The sequence below is a fragment of the Oncorhynchus mykiss genome, chromosome 28, assembly GCF_057628025.1.
Source record: "Oncorhynchus mykiss isolate SJ-2025 chromosome 28, ASM5762802v1, whole genome shotgun sequence".
NCBI lineage: Eukaryota > Metazoa > Chordata > Actinopteri > Salmoniformes > Salmonidae > Oncorhynchus > Oncorhynchus mykiss.
The window spans coordinates 34,220,001-34,240,352 of NC_143049.1; the positions used below are offsets into that span (position 1 = coordinate 34,220,001).

The 20,352-nt window shown below is 46.4% G+C and overlaps 1 protein-coding gene across 4 annotated transcripts in view; it reads right to left on the minus strand.

Annotated features, from left to right (window-relative positions):
• LOC110509034 (3',5'-cyclic-AMP phosphodiesterase 4B) overlaps positions 1–20,352 on the minus strand; it is a 116,142-nt gene that overhangs the window by 4,157 nt on the left and 91,633 nt on the right. For 3 of the 4 annotated variants that reach the window (XM_036966732.2, XM_090225166.1, XM_090225167.1), the window contains 5 exons: positions 17,435–17,547; positions 3,841–3,934; positions 1,491–1,696; positions 1,080–1,178; positions 80–244 (listed from right to left, as the gene is read on the minus strand). In XM_036966732.2, coding sequence (XP_036822627.2) covers positions 80–244; positions 1,080–1,178; positions 1,491–1,696; positions 3,841–3,934; positions 17,435–17,547 — 677 coding nt within the window. Of the gene's footprint in view, positions 1–79; positions 245–1,079; positions 1,179–1,490; positions 1,697–3,840; positions 3,935–8,569; positions 8,878–17,434; positions 17,548–20,352 lie in introns of those variants that run through there. The other variant, XM_036966734.2, reaches the window with a different exon arrangement.

Sequence of the window (20,352 nt, forward strand, 5' to 3'; positions counted from 1 at the left end):
AATACGTGGAGGAAGAGAGGGAGAGGAGGGAGAATAGAAAACAGCAGTATAATAAGTAGAGCTAGGTCAGGTGACTTACGTCCAGAGCGGGTGTAGAGAGCAGGATGTGTGTGGACTGGGCCACGTCTGCAGCGTGGAGGCTGTTGTGGTATTCTACGTCTGAGTGGTAGTGGGCCTCCAGGGTCATCATGAAGGTCACGAAGGTGTCCGTAGGGATTTTAAACGTATTCATCAGGTCTCGCTCCTGCACGGGACACACAGGACATGTAACACACAACCTGAGTAAAACATCAACCTATCAACCTGAGTAAAACATCAACCTGAGTAAAATATCAACCTGAGTAAAACATCAACCTGAGTAAAACATCAACCTGAGTAAAACATCAACCTGAGTAAAATATCAACCTGAGTAAAATATCAACCTGAGTAAAACATCAACCTGAGTAAAATATCAACCTGAGTAAAACATCAACCTGAGTAAAACATCAACCTGAGTAAAACATCAACCTATCAACCTGAGTAAAACATCAACCTATCAACCTGAGTAAAATATCAACCTGAGTAAAACATCAATCTAGCAACCTGAGTAAAACATCAACCTGAGTAAAACATCAACCTATCAACCTGAGTAAAACATTAACCTGAGTAAAACATTCATCCTCATGACTAGATGTTCATACTACAGTGATCATTCAGATTCTCACCCAGAAGATGAGGATACATTAAGTCAACACAGACAACTGATATACACTACTATAGGCTGTGTGCTGCAGAACCACCCCTGGTGTGTGTGTGTGTGTGCGTGCGTGCGTGCGTGTGTGTGTGTGTGTGTGTGCGTGTGTGTGTGTGTGTGTGTGTGTGTGTGTGTGCGCGTGTGTGTGTGCGTGCGTGCGTGTGTGTGTGTGTGCGCATGCGTGCGTGCGTGTGTGCGTGCGTGCGTGTGTGTGTGCGCGTGTGTGTGTGTGTGTGTGTGTGCGCGCGCGTGTGTGTGTGTGTGTGTGTGTGCGTGCGCCTGCAGGGGAAACACTGCACTCTGACAGTAACGAAAGAGGAAGAAGAGAAAGAGGAAGAACACTGACCTGGAAGATGGTGTACATGGTGCATGTGAGCGGGCGGTTGTGGGAGTGCTCGGCCACCCTGAAGATGTTCAAACCCCACTTGTTGATGTTCTCAAGGTCCTGAGAGAGAGATTCACATTTTCAACTTACTAATCAAAAAGTGCCATTTATTTTGAATGAGTCTTGAATCTGAAGTTCCCTCAATTTCCTAAATTGAATTTAAATAGAATATACCTCCTCTGGAGTGAATTAAATGAGGTGAAACATTCTGAATGTTGCAGAAAGAAATGGAATGAATAGAGATGACATGACTCCCTATTCTATATGAAAGACAGTTATACCAGTGCTAGACAATACATTTCTATGTATTGTGTAACAGTGTATCCTCCTGTGCAGGCCCATAGTGTTTATTAATATAGACTTCCCCAGTACCTTAGACAGCAGGTCCTCCTGATCTGTCTTGACCCCAAAGCGGCTGATGCTGCTGCCTTGGAGCCCAGTGGAATGGCTGAGCTTCCGGACCCCGCTGATCTGGGTCAAGGTCCCCTGACCCTCCAGCTGGGTCTGGTGGTGGGGTCTCTTCTTCCACTCTCTGGTCTTGGCCATGGGGCACGGTAATTCCAACTCATTCTGCTTGTCTGCAGGGAGGGAGGGATGGAGGGAGGAAGGTTAAACTACTGCACCGTAAAATGAAAATACAAACAACAATGGTGAAGTCATGATCTCAGAGCATAACATTTATATTGATATGTACATTTATAAAGCACAATTTATGTGCATATGGACATCTACCTCGATATGGCACATTCATTTATTATTGAAATACCAACAACAAACGTGAGAGGGATGCTATGGATGTAGGATCTTAATTTGACTGGTTTCTCACAGCAGGAAAATAATCCTTCAACAACAGTACATGATGAATTATTGTGTGGATTATAATTCATTTACATTTTTTGTATGGGCTGATACATTTTCAAGTGGATATTATACACTTTAGAAGCCTTTTAAACCTTGAATCCACTACAAGTTTGCATTTTCTGCTGTGTAGGAAATCTCCTTCAACAGCAGGGTGATCAAATTAAGATCCAACATCTGTATATGACTATGTATCAGTGGTCTGTATTAGTTTCCTTACAGACACACATTTCATTTGTCACACCCCTGACCAGACCTTCCTTCCAGTCTACTGATAGTCATTCAATTAGCATGGTAATCAATCCCTTCTACTAGCTCTCACGCATCTCTGTCACTCTCCTTTTCCCTTATCTGTTCTTCTCCAGGAAACATCCAGAAGCAAATAGCCAACAAGTAGCAAACACTTTATTAATGACTTATGACGAAGAAATAACCTGTTACAAATCAGCTATTGAGAAATTCCTGGAACTTCCCATAATATTTAATGAGGCATCAATTCCAAGTAGAGTAGTGAATGAATACTGTTGTGGATAAATAAAAGTGAACGAATACTGTTATGGATAAATACAAGAAAAGTGATTGAATACTGTTGTGGATAAATAAAAGCCTTTTTTTCCAAACCATAACAATCCTTAGAAATGTGTCATATTAAGCAGAATAGTTTGGAGGAGGGGCTGGGCAGTATGCAGGTGGCTTGTTGTGGTGGCGGTGAAGTGACCTCTCTTGAGGCGCTACATGTGAGTAACACGTGGTGTGTGTGTGTGTGTGTGTGTGTGTGTTGTTTCACACACTACTCTATTCTCTATGAGGCATAGAGATGGTTTGCCTCAACCTGACAGGTGCATGCATCAATGCAGAACACAAAACAATTTTGGTCTCCATCTCCCTCTCCCTCTCTCTGCAGTGAGAGAGGGAACACTCCAGAGTCCCTGGGAAGGGTAGCAGGTCTCCCTCTCCCTCTCTCTGCAGTGAGAGAGGGAACACTCCAGAGTCCCTGGGAAGGGTAGAAGGTCTCCCTCTCCCTCTCTCTGCAGTGAGAGAGGGAACACTCCAGAGTCCCTGGGAAGGGTAGAAGGTCTCCCTCTCCCTCTCTCTGCAGTGAGAGAGGGAACACTCCAGAGTCCCTGGGAAGGGTAGAAGGTCTCCCTCTCCCTCTATCTGCAGTGAGAGAGGGAACACTCCAGAGTCCCTGGGAAGGGTAGAAGGTCTCCCTCTCCCTCTCTCTGCAGTGAGAGAGGGAACACTCCAGAGTCCCTGGGAAGGGTAGAAGGTCTCCCTCTCCCTCTCTCTGCAGTGAGAGAGGGAACACTCCAGAGTCCCTGGGAAGGGTAGAAGGTCTCCCTCTCCCTCTCTCTGCAGTGAGAGAGGGAACTATCCAGAGTCCCTGGGAAGGGTAGAAGGTCTCCCTCTCCCTCTCTCTGCAGTGAGAGAGGGAACACTCCAGAGTCCCTGGGAAGGGTAGAAGGTCTCCCTTTCCCTCTATCTGCAGTGAGAGAGGGAACACTCCAGAGTCCCTGGGAAGGGTAGAAGCTCTCCCTCTCTCTGCAGTGAGAGAGGGAACACTCCAGCAGACCAGATCTGACTGGTTTGAAACTAGTGCAGAGCAACTCCACACCGATACCCCACTCTGCAACATTTCTTTCTCTCTCTCTCTGTCCATCCAGCCTTTTCAATCCTCCTGCTTAATCAGGTATTCCTTCTTTCTCATTCTCTCGGTTGAGAAGCCAATAATAGCCAAAACATCCCCATTCAGGTTGAGGAGGAACATTTAGTGTCCATCCATCAAAGCAGTGGAATAAATAATATGTGTTATTTAGTTTCAAGTGTACTTGTACTGTATTTAATAGTGTGTGTGTTGACTTACCAAGGAAGGTGTTGGAGATGAACTCTGACACCTGGTTGCCGGAGCGACTCATCTCCGACAGGTGCGTCAGCTCCCGGTTCAACATCCTCTTGAACTGGGGAGACACAAAATGACACAACACCATGTTAGATAGCCATTAGATAGACTCTGTATCTCAGTTGGTAGAGCATGGAGCTTGCAATTCCAGGAAAGTGGGTTTGTTTCCCGGGCCTACTCGTATATAAAATGTATGCATGCATGACTAAGTCACTTTGGATAAAAGCGTTTGCTGAAATGGCATATATTGTTGTTTTATTATTATATAGACTGTATGAAAACCAATAGGAAATGGCTGCCCCGGGTAGTGGCATCAACTGTGTCCTCTTGAATTGGAGTAACAGAAAAGGAGGACAACACTAGGTTAGATACACGACACGTACACCAGCGTTTCCCAAACTCAGTCCTCGGGATCCCAAGGGATTTAAATCAGCTGATTTAAATCATCAACTAATCATCAAGCTTTGATAACTGCTGTGTTAGACCAACAAGACAATGAACTGAGTAACATGACAGGACACCATTTAACTGTAGATATACTGCATATAGACCAGCAAGACAATGAACTAAGTAACATCACAGGACACCATTTAACTGTAGATATACTGCATATAGACCAACAAGACATCTAAAAGGGGAAACAGAAAATGACACAACACCGTATTAGGTATACTCAATGGAGACCAACAGGATATGGCTGTCCCGGGGGTAGCATAAATAGTTTCCTGGAACTTTCCGTTGACATGGGAGTATTGGACCCCAAGGGAATAGGCTTGTTTGTTTGATACCATATAAGGATGAAGTCTTCTTATTGGGTATAGGCTTTATGACAGACCTGTTTTGAGATATTTGGTAAACAAATCAACCATTTCTAGATAAATATGTACAGCATAGGGTCAGATTCAACCAAACTACTGCAGTAGGTGGTCAACCAAACTACTGCAGTAGGTTTTCAACCAAATTACTGCAGTAGGTATTCAACCAAACTACTGCAGTAGGTATTCAACCAAATTACTGCAGTAGGTGGTCAACCAAACTACTGCAGTAGGTATTCAACCAAACTACTGCAGTAGGTATTCAACCAAACTACTGCTTCTCTTTCTCCCTCCCTCCTCTCCCATTCTCTTACCTTCTCCCTTACCCCCTCCTTTCCCTCTCTTAACCCCTCCTTTCCCTCTCTTACCCCCTCCTTTCCCTCTCTTACCCCCTCCTTTCCCTCTCTTACCCCCTCCTTTCCCTCTCTTACCCCCTCCTTTCCCTCTTTTACCCCCTCCTTTCCCTCTCTTACCCCTCCTTTCCCTCTCTCACCCCCTCCTTTCCCTCTCTTACCCCCTCCTTTCCCTCTCTTACCCCCTCCTTTCCCTCACTCCTCACTTTTAGTCCCCAACAGACACAGTCTTCATTCGTCTTAATATGTCTAGCGCCATCAATGTTTACTGTTATTTTATATCCATTGAGAAGTATGGGGGGTTGTTAATGGAGTTACCAGACTACTTGTTTGTTTTTCACTACAAAAACTACAACAGAAGGAGAGAAAGATGGTGTGAGGGAATGAGAGGGCTGGGTAGAGGGAGCAAACACAGGTCTCACAAATCAGCAACAACCAATTACACGACAACCTGAAAGCCATGGCAACAGAATCACGTGCACTGCACAGGCGCTCTCACAGAGGTCTTCCCTCCAAACACATCACGCTCACACGCACGCACACATTACACAGCTGAGTGAAGCCACTGCAGGTCCTCCAGCCATTGCAGGTCCTCTAGCCACTGCATGTCCTCTAGTCTACAGGTCCTCTAGTCTGCAGGTCCTCTAGCCAATGCAGGTCCTCTAGCCACTGCAGGTCCTCTAGCCACTGCAGGTCCTCTAGCCACTGCAGGTCCTCTAGCCACTGCAGGTCCTCTAGTCTGCAGGTCCTCTAGTCTGCAGGTCCTCTAGCCAATGCAGGTCCTCTAGCCACTGCAGGTCCTCTAGCCACTGCAGGTCCTCTAGCCACTGCAGGACCTCTAGCCACTGCAGGTCCTCTAGCCACTGCAGGTCCTCTAGCCACTGCAGGTCCTCTAGCAACTGCAGGTCCTCTAGTCTGCAGGTCCTCTAGCCACTGCAGGTCCTCTAGCCACTGCAGGTCCTCTAGCCACTGCAGGTCCTCTAGCCACTGCAGGTCCTCTAGTCTGCAGGTCCTCTAGTCTGCTGGTCCTCTAGTCTGCAGGTCCTCTAGCCAATGCAGGTCATCTAGCCAATGCAGGTCATCTAGCCAATGCAGGTCATCTAGTCTGCAGGTCCTCTAGTCTGCAGGTCCTCTAGTCTGCAGGTCCTCTAGTCTGCAGGGCCTCTAGTCTGCAGGTCCTCTAGCCTGCAGGTCCTTTGCTTCATCTGAATCTCTAAATTTGTGTCTGTACACCTATGTGTCTTCTCTGTGTGTCTTCTATTTATACGTTTATTTCATTGACACTACTTAACTTCAATCCAAATATGAGAAGTAATATGGTCATCTGAAAAATAGCCAATCAAATACCCTGCAGCTAATTTACACAATCTAAGAGGTTCTAGTTGTTTCGGGCAAAAAAAGCACTCCTCTTTCAGCATTGAACGGCCGTCATACTGTTATTTCCCCTTGACTGGAACCTGAACACAACCTTCAGTGCAAAAAAAAAGAAGCCCGTCCGTCTTTTATAAATCAACACTTTGCCCTCACTCAACTACAAACCCAACTGTCAGAGACAGTGCATAAATCAACACTTTGCCCTCACTCAACTACAAACCCAACTGTCAGAGACAGTGCATAAATCAACACTTTGCCCTCACTCAACTACAAACCCAACTGTCAGAGACAGTGCATAAATCAACACTTTGCCCTCACTCAACTACAAACCCAACTGTCAGAGACAGTGCATAAATCAACACTTTGCCCTCACTCAACTACAAACCCAACTGTCAGAGACAGTGCATAAATCAACACTTTGCCCTCACTCAACTACAAACCCAACTGTCAGAGACAGTGCATAAATCAACACTTTGCCCTCACTCAACTACAAACCCAACTGTCAGAGACAGTGCATAAATCAACACTTTGCCCTCACTCAACTACAAACCCAACTGTCAGAGACAGTGCATAAATCAACACTTTGCCCTCACTCAACTACAAACCCAACTGTCAGAGACAGTGCATAAATCAACACTTTGCCCTCACTCAACTACAAACCCAACTGTCAGAGACAGTGTATAAATCAACACTTTGCCCTCACTCAACTACAAACCCAACTGTCAGAGACAGTGCATAAATCAACACTTTGCCCTCACTCAACTACAAACCCAACTGTCAGAGACAGTGTATAAATCAACACTTTGCCCTCACTCAACTACAAACCCAACTGTCAGAGACAGTGTATAAATCAACACTTTGCCCTCACTCAACTACAAACCCAACTGTCAGAGACAGTGTATAAATCAACACTTTGCCCTCACTCAACTACAAACCCAACTGTCAGAGACAGTGCATAAATCCAAAGAAACCCCATGACACTTCCCCAAATGGAAATTTCGAAATCCTAAACGGATATTCCATTCAAGCAAATTTGTAATGAATTCTTTACGGGAGGCATCAAGGCCCTGCATCGTGACCACTGTGACCTCTGAACTATGCGGACTATGTCTTGTGGTCATATAGACAGACGTACGGTGGTCATACTGACATCTGTATGTACTATATGTTGACACAGGATGACAGGAATATGAGTGTGTTCGGGAGGACACACTACTCAACGTGCGCCATCACTCACACATCCTGTTTTGTTGGACTGGGGGAACACACTCTTGTGAGACACTTGTGAGACACACTCGAAACAATACGTTGTTGTTTGGAGCTGCCAGAAATTGAGTGTACGTTTGTGCGGTGAACGAGTCCTGAATAGTAACACAGTGTTAAGTGAACATACTGTATGTCATAACACACTGAATAGTCCACAAGTGCATTATTCAAAGTAGGCAGTGATAAGGTGTGTGCCACTGCAGGCTATGGAAAAACCTCAGAGCTTTCAACAGGCTCATTGTTGCAATAATGTCAATGTATTCTTTTCACATAACCCCTATCCATCCCACACAGTACATTATCCATGTGCATTCATGCACACAACATAGTTTCCCCCTTACATTGTAGGCTATAGCGCTTTGAGTGTCTGCAAAAGACTGTTCAATTACTACTTTTCTTATTAACTGGTGAACAAGTTTTCCCAAGTTTGAAACACAATATGAGATTATGATCCGACTGGCCCCGGTCTTCAAAACATAACCGTTGTGTGACTGACTGACCCTCTAGCTAGAAGAAAGACACAAAATCGGAAACGCAGAATCTAAATCCCTGGACGTAGCCTAATGCCAACCCACTGAGAAGTTCTTTGGTATTTAATAGAACATATAATCTGTTATTATGCAATTGATTACAATATGATCCATGAATATAAAAATCCAAGCCAACAGACAAACTATTGTACTTGAATGGACTTCAAAAGACCAACGTTTAAAGTGAAGTGAATGTTATTTTGTAAATTAATTATAATGGCAGCACAAGTGTATGACCCACATCCATTCATACAATCTGACAATGCACAAGTCCCTACTTTTGGACAAGTTGTTTTAAGCAATTTCCTAATTTAACTGGAATGAGAGTAGAGACTCTCTAGCAAAACAAACTCACCTGTTTCCAGTGCGTAAGCATCCCAAACGATTTCTCCTTGGTCTCAGAGCAGCATAGCCCCATTCTTGCAAAGGCAATGCCACACGTACAATATAAACTTCGCAAAACTTGAAACTTCCCAAAACTTCTGTGAAATACGTGAGCGTGTCTCTGTTTATCTTTCTGTGTCTGCTTCCTCTCTATTTTCAAGCCGATTCTCTTCTGGCGACAGTCGGAAAAATAAAGGGATAAAACCTGACTGGCTGGCTGGCCCACACAGTGACTAAGCTAAACAACTCCTCACTCAATCATAATGTAGCGCCATGCCTGTTGCCAACCCCTCCCTCCCTCCCACTTCCTCCTTGGGTGATAATTCACTGGTAAGATCCCAGCCTCCTGACATAGCCTCTGGCACTGGTCCGCAGAATCAGCACACCTAACTAGACTAAACACACCACACCTAACTAGAATAAACACACCATACCTAACTAGACTAAACACACCACACCTACCTAGACCAAACACACCACACCTACCTAGATGAAACACACCACACCTAACTAGACTAAACACACCACACCTAACTAGACTAAACACACCACACCTAACTAGACTAAACACACCACACCTACGAAGACTAAACACACCCCACATAACTAGACTAAACACACCACACCTGCGAAGACTAAACACCCCACACCTACCTAGACGAAACACACCACACCTAACTAGACTAAACACACCACACCTAACTAGACTAAACACACCATACCTAACTAGAATAAACACACCACAGCTAACTAGACTAAACACACCACACCTACGAAGACTAAACACACCACACCTAACTAGAATAAACACACCACCTACCTAGACTAAACACACCACACCTAACTAGACTAAACACACCACACCTACGAAGACTAAACACACCACACCTACGAAGACTAAACACACCACACCTACGAAGACAAAACACACCACACCTAACTAGAATAAACACACCACACCTAACTAGAATAAACACACCACCTACCTAGACTAAACACACCACACCTAACTAGACTAAACACACCACACCTACGAAGACTAAACACACCACACCTACCTAGACTAAACACACCACACCTACCTAGACTAAACACACCACACCTACCTAGACTAAAACACACCTACTTAGACTAAACACATCTACCTAGACTAAACACACCACACCCACCTAGTCTAAACACACCACACCTACCTAGAGTAAACACACCACACCCACCTAGACTAAACACACCACATCTACCTAGACTAAATACACCACACCTACCAAGACTAAACACACCACACCTACCTAGACTAAACTCACCACACCTACCTAGACTAAACACACAACACCTACCTAGACTAAACACACCACAACTACCCAGACTAAACTCACCACACCTACCCAGACTAAACACACCACACCTACCTAGACTAAACACACCACACCTACCTAGAGTAAACACACCACACCCACCTAGACTAAACACACCACATCTACCTAGACTAAATACACCACACCTACCTAGACTCACCACACCTACCTAGACTAAACTCACCACACCTACCTAGACTAAACACACAACACCTACCTAGACTCACCACACCTACCTAGACTAAACACACCCCACCTACCTAGACTAAACACACCACACCTACCTAGACTAAACTCACCACACCTACCTAGACTAAACTCAAAACACTTACCTAGACTAAACACACCACAACTACCCAGACTAAACTCACACACCTACCCAGACTAAACACACCACACCTACCTAGACTAAACACACCACACCTACCTAGACTAAACACACCACACCTACCTAGACTAAACACACCACACCTACCCAGACTAAACACACCACACCTACCTAGACTAAACACCACACCTACCCAGACTCAACATATAGACCTAGATCTGTAATGTAGGTCAATTCTCTCATCTGTGTCAGTAATTCTGTCATTCACCGTGGCACGTGAGTTCAAGTTTCCTACCGGCACTTGGATGCAACACTAGCCTGCAAAGCCACTCTCGCTAACATCATTCAGATGGCTGTGTTTGTCTAAGGCCCAGAGTTGACCAGAGCTAACGTCAGTATGGACGTGTGGGGAACTTAATGACAGTAGAACAGAAGCTATAGGCCTGTGTGGGCCAACTCTAGGATACACCAGTGTCCTTGGACATATATACGTGTGTTTAGCAGATGTTATCGCGGGCATAGCGAAATGCTTGTGTATCTAGCTCCGACAGTGCAGTAATATTTAACAACCACAGGGTGGCGCACAATTGGCCCAGCGTCGTCCAGGTTAGGCCGGGCATTGTAAATAACAATTTGTCCTTAACTGACTGGCCTAGTTAAAAAAAGGTTAAACAAATAAAAATATTTAACAAATTCACAACATATTCCCAATGCACACAAATCTAAATAAAATAATGGAATTAAGAATATATAAATATATGGATGAGCAATGTCAGAGCGGCATAGACTAAGATACAGTAGAATAGAATAGAGAATATACATATGAGATGGGTAATGCAAAATATGTAAACATTATTAAAGTGACTAGTGTTCCGTTTATTAAAGTCCATGTATATAGTCAGCAGCCTCTCTGTGCTAGTGATGGCTATTTAACAATCTGATGGCCTTGAGATAGAAGCTGTTTTTCAGTCTCTCAGTCGCAGCTTTGATGCACCTGTACTGACCTCGCCTTCTGGATGATAGCGGGGTGAACAGGCAGTGGCTCGGGTGGTTGTTGTCCTTGACATCGGGTGCTGTAGCTGTCCTGGAGGGCAGGTAGTTTGCCCCCCGGGATAATGGTGTTGATGTGAGCCATGACCAGCCTTTCAAAGCACTTCATGGCTACAGACGTGAGTGCTACGGCTCGGTAGTCATTTAGGCAGGTTACCTTAGCGTTCTTGGGCACAGGGACTATGGTGGTCTGCTTGAAACATGTTGGTATTACAGACTTGGTCAGGGACAGGTTGAAAACGCATTTGAAAAGAGAACAAATGCTGTTTGATCTGCATCACTGGTTCATACTATGAGATATCTGAGTAGTGTACAAACACATGCCATGTGTAGCACTGGGGGAGGTTGCACCATTCTCAACTTCCATATATCAATAAAGACTACGTGGCTCACAAGAGGACTCATCTGACTGGGGATTTGAACCTGCGACCGTCTAGCCTCCACTTCCCGGTCCTATTCCCAAAGCACTGGACTTGGGTAACCGGCAACCATCCATCTTAAAGGCCTTTGAGTCACGGTCAACAATGGCTCCCTGTGCCATTTCTAAACGTTGAGTACTGAATGTTGTACTGGCGCATGTTCAGGGTCTCTGGGCTCATTGTGTTGAATCCCAGTGACGTTAACTTCTTTGGGATAGGGGGCAGCATTTTCACTTTTGGATGAAAAGCGTGCCCAGAGTAAACTGCCTCCTACTCAGTCCCAGAAGCTAATATATGTGTAGTATTATTAGTATTGAATAGAAAACACTCTGAAGTTTCTAAAACGGTTTGAATTATGTCTGTGAGTATAACAGAACTCAAAACCAGAGGAAAAAATCCAAACAGGAAGTGGGAAATCTGAGGTTTGTAGTTTTTGAACTGAGCCCCTATCGAATTCACAGTGGGATATGGGTCATTTTGCACTTCCTAAGGCTTCCACTAGATGTCAACCGTCTTTAGAACGTTGTTTCAGGCTTCTACTGTGAAGGGGGGCCGGATGAGAGGGGATTGAGTCAGAGGTCTGGCAGCAGCCTCGATCTCAGTCACGCACATTCACATGAGAGGTAGCTCTCGTTCCATCGTTCCATCGTAAAGTTTTTTTGAAATCTGACACAGCATTTGCATTAAGGAGAAGTGTATGTAAAGTTCCATGCATAACACTTGAATTATCATCAACATTTATAATGAGTATTTCTGTAAATTCCTGTGGCTCTCTGCAAAATCACTGCATGTTTTGGAACTACTGAACATAATACGCCAAGGTAAAATTAGATTTTTGGATATAAATATGCACTTTATTGAACAAAACATACATGTATTGTGTAACATGAAGTCCTTTGAGTGTCATCTGGTGAAGATCATCAAAGGTTAGTGATTAATTGTATCTCTATTTGTGCTTTTTGTGACTCCTCTCTTTGGCTGGAAAAATGGCTGGGTTTTTCTGTGACTTGGTGGTAACCTAACATAATCGTTTGTGGAGCTTTCGCTGTAAAGCATTTTTGAAATCAGACACTATGGCTGGATTAACGAGAATTGTATCTTTAAAATGGTGCCTAATACTTGTGTGTTTGAGAAATTTGATTTATGAGATTTCTGTTGATTTATATTTGGCGCCCTGCAATTTCATTGGCTGTTGGTGAGGGGTTCCACTAGCGGAATGGGGTTCCGGAACCCAGTCCTAGACAGGTTAATAACGGTAGAGGGAGGCTAAGTGACGTTAATAACAGTAGAGAGAGTCTGTAGGGACTCCTTGCCATTGTAGTCTGGTGGCCTGGCTGGGAGAAGAGAAGGGAGAGGGAGGAGAAGGGGAGGGAGAATATGGGAGGAGGAGGGGAAGGAGAAGATTGAGAAGTGGAGGGAGAAGAAGAGGAGGGAGAAGAAGAGGAGGGAGAAGAAGAGGGAGAAGAGGGGAGAGGGAGAAGAGGGGGAGAGGGAGAAGAGGAGGGAGTAGTCGGGGGAGAGGGAGAAGAGGGAGAAGAGGAGGGAGGAGAAGGGGGAGAGGGAGGAGAGTGAGAAGAGGGGGTGAGGGAGAAGAGGGAGGAGAGGGAGAAGGGGGATAGAGGGGGTAAAAGAGGAGGGAGTAGTGGGACGAGAGGGAGAAGAGGAGGGTGAAGAGGAGGGAGTAGTGGGGGGAGAGGGAGAAGGGGAGGGTGAAGAGGAGGGAGTAGTGGGGCGAGAGGGAGAAGAGGAGGGTGAAGGGGAGGGAGTAGTGGGGGGAGAGGGAGAAGGGGAGGGTGAAGAGGAGGGAGTAGTGGGGCGAGAGGGAGAAGAGGAGGGTGAAGAGGAGGGAGTAGTGGGGGGAGAGGGAGAAGAGGAGGGTGAAGAGGAGGGAGTAATGGGGCGAGAGGGAGAAGAGGAGGGTGAAGAGGAGGGAGTAGTGGGGGGAGAGGGAGGAGAGTAAGAAGAGGGGGGTGAGGGAGAAGAGGGAGGAGAGGGAGAAGAGGGGGGAGAAGAGGGGGAGAGGGAGAAGAGGGAGGAGAGGGGGTAGAAGAGGAAGGAGTAGTGGAGGGAGAGGGAGAAGAGGAGGGTGAAGAGGAGGGAGTAGTGAGGGAGAGGGAGGAGAGGAGGGTGAAGAGGAGGGAGTAGTGGGGGGAGAGGGAGGAGAGTAAGAAGAGGGGGGTGAGGGAGAAGAGGGAGGAGAGGGAGAAGAGGATGGAGAAGAGGGGGAGAGGGAGAAGAGGGAGGAGAGGGGGTAGAAGAGGAAGGAGTAGTGGAGGGAGAGGGAGAAGAGGAGGGTGAAGAGGAGGGAGTAGTGAGGGGAGAGGGAGGAGAGGGAGAAGAGGGAGGAGAGGGAGAAGAGGGGGTAGAAGAGGAGAGAGTAGTGGGGGGAGAGGGAGAAGAGGAGGGTGAAGAGGAGGGAGTAGTGGGGGGAGAGGGGGGAGAGTGAGGAGAGGGAGACGAGGGGGTAGAAGAGGAGGGGAGAGAGGGAAAAGAGGAGGGAGAGGGAGAAGAGGGGGTAGAAGAGGAAGGAATAGTGGGGGGAGAGGGAGAAGAGGGGAGAGAGGGAGAAGAGGAGGGAGTAGTGGGGGGAGAGGGAGAAGAGGGGAGAGAGGGAGAAGAGGAGGGAGTAGTGGGGGGAGAGGGAGAAGAGGAGGGAGAAAAGGAGGGAGTAGTGGGGGGAGAGGGAGGAGAGTAAGAAGAGGGGGGTGAGGGAGAAGAGGGAGGAGAGGGAGAAGAGGGGGGAGAAGAGGGGGAGAGGGAGAAGAGGGAGGAGAGGGGGTAGAAGAGGAAGGAGTAGTGGAGGGAGAGGGAGAAGAGGAGGGTGAAGAGGAGGGAGTAGTGAGGGGAGAGGGAGGAGAGGAGGGTGAAGAGGAGGGAGTAGTGGGGGGAGAGGGAGGAGAGTAAGAAGAGGGGGGTGAGGGAGAAGAGGGAGGAGAGGGAGAAGAGGATGGAGAAGAGGGGGAGAGGGAGAAGAGGGAGGAGAGGGGGTAGAAGAGGAAGGAGTAGTGGAGGGAGAGGGAGAAGAGGAGGGTGAAGAGGAGGGAGTAGTGAGGGGAGAGGGAGGAGAGGGAGAAGAGGGGGGTGAGGGAGGAGAGGGAGAAGAGGGGGTAGAAGAGGAGAGAGTAGTGGGGGGAGAGGGAGAAGAGGAGGGTGAAGAGGAGGGAGTAGTGGGGGGAGAGGGGGGAGAGTGAGGAGAGGGAGACGAGGGGGTAGAAGAGGAGGGGAGAGAGGGAAAAGAGGAGGGAGAGGGAGAAGAGGGGGTAGAAGAGGAAGGAATAGTGGGGGGAGAGGGAGAAGAGGGAAGAGAGGGAGAAGAGGAGGGAGTAGTGGGGGGAGAGGGAGAAGAGGGGAGAGAGGGAGAAGAGGAGGGAGTAGTGGGGGGAGAGGGAGAAGAGGGGAGAGAGGGAGAAGAGGGGAGAGAGGGAGAAGAGGAGGGAGTAGTGGGGGGAGAGGGAGAAGAGGAGGGAGAAGAGGAGGGAGTAGTGGGGGGAGAGGGAGAATAGGAGGGTGAAGAGGAGGGAGTAGTGGGACGAGAGGGAGAAGAGGAGGGTGAAGAGGAGGTAGTAGTGGGGGGAGAGGGAGGAGAGTAAGAAGAGGGGGGTGAGGGAGAAGAGGGAGGAGAGGGAGAAGAGGGGGGAGAAGAGGAGGGAGTAGTGGGGGGAGAGGGAGAAGAGGAGGGTGAAGAGGAGGGAGTAGTGGGACGAGAGGGAGAAGAGGAGGGTGAAGAGGAGGGAGTAGTGGGGGGAGAGGGAGGAGAGTAAGAAGAGGGGGGTGAGGGAGAAGAGGGAGGAGAGGGAGAAGAGGGGGGAGAAGAGGAGGGAGTAGTGGGGGGAGAGGGAGGAGAGTGAGAAGAGGGAGAAGAGGATGGAGAAGAGGGGGAGAGGGAGAAGAGGGAGGAGAGGGGGTAGAAGAGGTAGGAGTAGTGGAGGGAGAGGGAGAAGAGGGGGGAGAAGAGGGAGAAGAGGGGGAGAAGGATAAGCAGAGGGAGTGGTGGGGGGAGGAGAGGCTGTTTATGTGGTCAGGATAAAGAGAGACAAGAAACTTTGTCATGGTCACGGTCACCTCTCATCACGGTTAGGGTAGGCCCCCCACCTGCTGACTGCAGCTCCACTGTAATGCCACTGTTTGTAGGCCAGTGAACTCAGAAGTGGGCCTCCCAAGCTGAATCTTTTGGTCGCCATACAGTCTCCTCTCTGTTGGAGTTTGCAGTACTGTTCTACACTATATGAGAGTAGGATAATTGTAAACATTATTGGAGGCGAGTTTCCCCTCTTACAATGTAAAGTGTGGAGAACTTTTAAAATCATTATTCATTATTCCATTGCTATATGTTTTACCAACATGGCAATCAACCTTCAAACTTCAAACCAGACGGAACTCTCCTATGCTGACTTTCATGATAGTTCACTCTAAAACCAGTTAGAAATACCAGAGTTATATCAAGAAAGGTCAAGGTTTTGGTCATGAATTTCGACAAAGGTTTTAGCCGTTGACTATTGTCTGGCTAATATGAGCTATCCCAGACGCGAGGAGGTCTTCAGACAAAAACACCTATGGCCTAGTGACGTCGACATTATAGAAACAGACACACAGAATGTCACGCACAATAGGGACTCTATTCTTCATTATTTTATTCAGAGTTGTATGTATAATGCGTGAATGACAGTCTTACGCAGAAAAGACAACAAATGGACACATTTGTATTCAGATAGGCGTCTTACTCAACGAGAACAGTAGTCTATGGTCCTCTATGCAAACTAGCCACTGTTTACTCATTTTACAGCAGAGCCATAAAACGCCAGTAGCCGTTGACACACACAACCACAGGATGCTAGTCGCTTTGCAACTACGTCAATGTTAATCAGAGCAGTCTTCATATTGCACACATTGCACAGTGAAGACTAACAAAGACCTTTTGTGCTGTCGCCAAGCAGAAGTCACATTAGTCCAACATTATCTCAGCCAAGTCTCATCTAGTTTCTGTTTACTGATGAGCTACGGACCACATCACCCAATATCATCTCAGCCAAGTCTCATCTAGTTTCTGTTTACTGACGAGCTACTGACCACATCACCCAATATCATCTCAGCCAAGTCTCATCTAGTTTCTGTTTACTGACGAGCTACTGACCACATCACCCAATATCATCTCAGCCAAGTCTCATCTAGTTTCTGTTTACTGACGAGCTACGGACCACATCACCCAATATCATCTCAGCCAAGTCACATCTAGTTTCTGTTTACTGACGAGCTACGGACCACATCACCCAATATCATCTCAGCCAAGTCTCATCTAGTTTCTGTTTACTGACGAGCTACGGACCACATCACCCAATATCATCTCAGCCAAGTCTCATCTAGTTTCTGTTTACTGACGAGCTACGGACCACATCACCCAATATCATCTCAGCCATAGTCTAAACACACTTCGATGTTTAGTTTCAAATTGTGTTGTGGTAAGGAGTACGTTTGTGGTTGCATTATGGTCATGTTGAGTTTATGTTGCGGTCAACACAACTGCAACTCAACGTGTTATGTTGGGAGGGTGTATGGTGGTGTTGTGGTTTCGTCACCTTCATGCTGTGGTTGCCATTACGGTCAAGTTGTGTTGTGGTTTCGTTAAGAGTTATTTTGTGTTGTGTTTGCGTTATGGTCATAATAACTACGTTCCAGCTCAGTCTTACCTTGTTGGAGGCCATGTCGCTGACGGAGCGGTAGGTCTGGATGGTCTCCAGCTGGTCCAGGCACCAATCCAGCTCCTCCATGGTCTCCATGGCCAGCTTCTGGTACGACTCGTCTGTCAACAGACACACAGCAGAAACAAACTCAGGACCCAGCGGCTCCATGTCTGACACGGAGCATGGTGGGGGTCCCAGGGCAGGGTGGCCATGCCGTATGGGGGTCCCAGGATGTCCAGGTGGTGAGCAGTGCTCTTTCATAGTACGTGGTGGTCTGGTTAACTCTCAGGCAAGGAGAGCAGCTAAGAGTCGCAATAGTGTTACTGTCTCTCTGGGGCAATGTGTCCTCCCTCTCTCTCTCCCTCCCTCCCTCCCTCTCTCGCTACTCTGCTCCCCTTGTGTTATTGATGTGTCAGTAACCCCCCTCCTGCCTGAGGGGCGTTTGGGGGGAGGGGGGTGGAGCGCTGCCAACATACTCACCCTCCTCGCATGAGATGCTTCGCTTCACTGCACCACACACACGCACACGCACACACACACACCTGCTGCTACCAGACTCTTATTATACTGCTAAGTTTATATTCCCCAATACATGTGTAAATATTGGACTATAAATGGTTCCTTCCTGTATTATACTTTATGCTACAATGTATTAGTCTACTGAGCCGTTTATATGAGTCCTTATTGTTGTTGCATTGTCGAGCAGGAACCTGCATGTAAGCATTTCATTGGACGATGTATACCACCATGCGTGTCCCGTACATACGACTAATACAACTTGGAAACTCAGAACACTAGGGCTACACTGTAGCATATACTGTTTAGCCTTAAGGGCTAAACTACGGTTTGAACTGCACTTTTTGGAGAATTGTCCTCTGGTCTGACGAAACAAAAATAGAACTGTTTGCCCATAATGACCATCGTTATGTTTGGAGGAGAAAAGGGGAGGCTTGCAAGCCAAAGAACACCATCCCAACCGTAAAGCACAGGGGTGGCAGCATCATGTTGTGGGGTGCTTTGCTGCAGGAGGGACTGGTGCACTTCACAAAATAGATGGCATCATGAGAAGGGAAATTATGTGGATATATTGAAGCAACATCGCAAGACATCAGTCAGGAAGTTAAAGCTTGGTCGCAAATGGGTCTTCCAACTGGACAATGACCCCAAGCATACTTCCAAAGTTGTGGCAAAATGGCTTAAGGACAACAAAGTCAATGTATTGGAGTGGCCATCACAAAGCCATGACCTCAATCCTATAGAAAATCTGTGTGGAAGAACTGAAAAAGCGTGTGCGAGCAAGGAGGCCTAAGAACCTGACTCAGTTACACCAGCTCTGTCAGGAGGAATGGGCCACAATTCACTTAAACAATTTAAAGGCAATGCTACCAAATACTAATTGAGTGTATGTAAACTTCTGACCCACTGGGAATGTGATGAAAGAAATAAAAGCTGAAATAAATCATTGTCTCTACGATTATTCTGACATTTCACATTCTTAAAATAAAGTGGTGATCCTAACTGACCTAAGACAGGGATTTTTTACTAGGATTAAATGTCAGGAATTGTGAACAACTGAGTTTAAATGTATTTGGCTAAGGTGTCTGTAAACTTACGACTTCAACTGCACAAAATATCCTGACCTACTTGTTGTGTGTATGTACTGACATGCACAGTACCAGTCAAAAGTTTGGACACACCTACTCATTCAAGGGTTTTTCTTTATTTTTACTATTTTCTACATTGTAGAATAATAGTGAAGATAGATTCACGCACACTACATGTTAATGTATTTAAATGTACACTACCCTTCAAAAGTTTGGGGTCACTTAGAAATGTCCTTGTTTTCCATGAAAACATACATGAAATGAGTTGCAAAATGAATAGGAAATGTAGTGAAGACGTTGACAAGGTTATAAATAATGATTTTTAATTGAAATAATAATTGTGTCCTTTAAACTTTGCTTTCATCAAAGAATCCTCTATTTGCAGCAATTAAATCCTTTCAGACTTTTGGCATTCTAGTTGTGAATTTGTTGAGGTAATCTGAAGAGATTTCACCCCCATGCTTCCTGAAGCACCTCCCACAAGTTTGATTGGCTTGATGGGCACTTCCATCACCATACGGTCAAGCTGCTCCCACAACAGCTCAATAGGGTTGAGATCCAGTGACTGTGCTGGCCACTCCATTATAGACAGAATACCAGCTGACTGCTTCTTCCCTAAATAGTTCTTGCATAGTTTGGAGCTGTGCCTTGAGTTATTGTCCTGTTGTAGGAGGAAATTGGCTCCAATTAAGCGCTGTCCACAGAGTTATACCCTTCCTTCTTCAAGATCCCTTTTACCCTGTACAAATCTCCCACTTTACCACCACCAAAGCACCCTCAGACCATCACATTGCCTCCACCATGCTTGACAGATGGCGTCAAGCACTCCTCCAGCATCTTTTCATTTTTTCTACATCTCACGAATGTTCTTCTTTGTGATCCGAAACACCTCAAACTTAGATTCGTCTGTCCATAACAATTTTTTCCAATCTTCCTCTGTCCAGTGTCTGTCATCTTTTGCCCATCTTAATCTTTTATTTTTATTGGCCAGTCTGAGATATGGCTTTTTCTTTGCAACTCTGCCTAGAAGGCCAGCATCCCGGAGTCGCCTCTTCACTGTTGACAATGAGACTGGTGTTTTGCGGGTACTATTTAATGAAGCTGCCAGTTGAGGACTTGTGAGGCGTCTGTTTCTCAAACTAGATACTCTAATGGACTTGTCCTCTTGCTCAGTTGTGCACCGGGGCCTCCCACTCCTCTTTCTATTCTGGTTAGGGCCAGTTTGCTCTGTTCTGTGAAGGGAGTAGTACACAGTGTTGTACAAGATCTTCAGTTTCTTGGCAACTTCTCACATGGAATAGCCTTCATTTCTCAGAACAA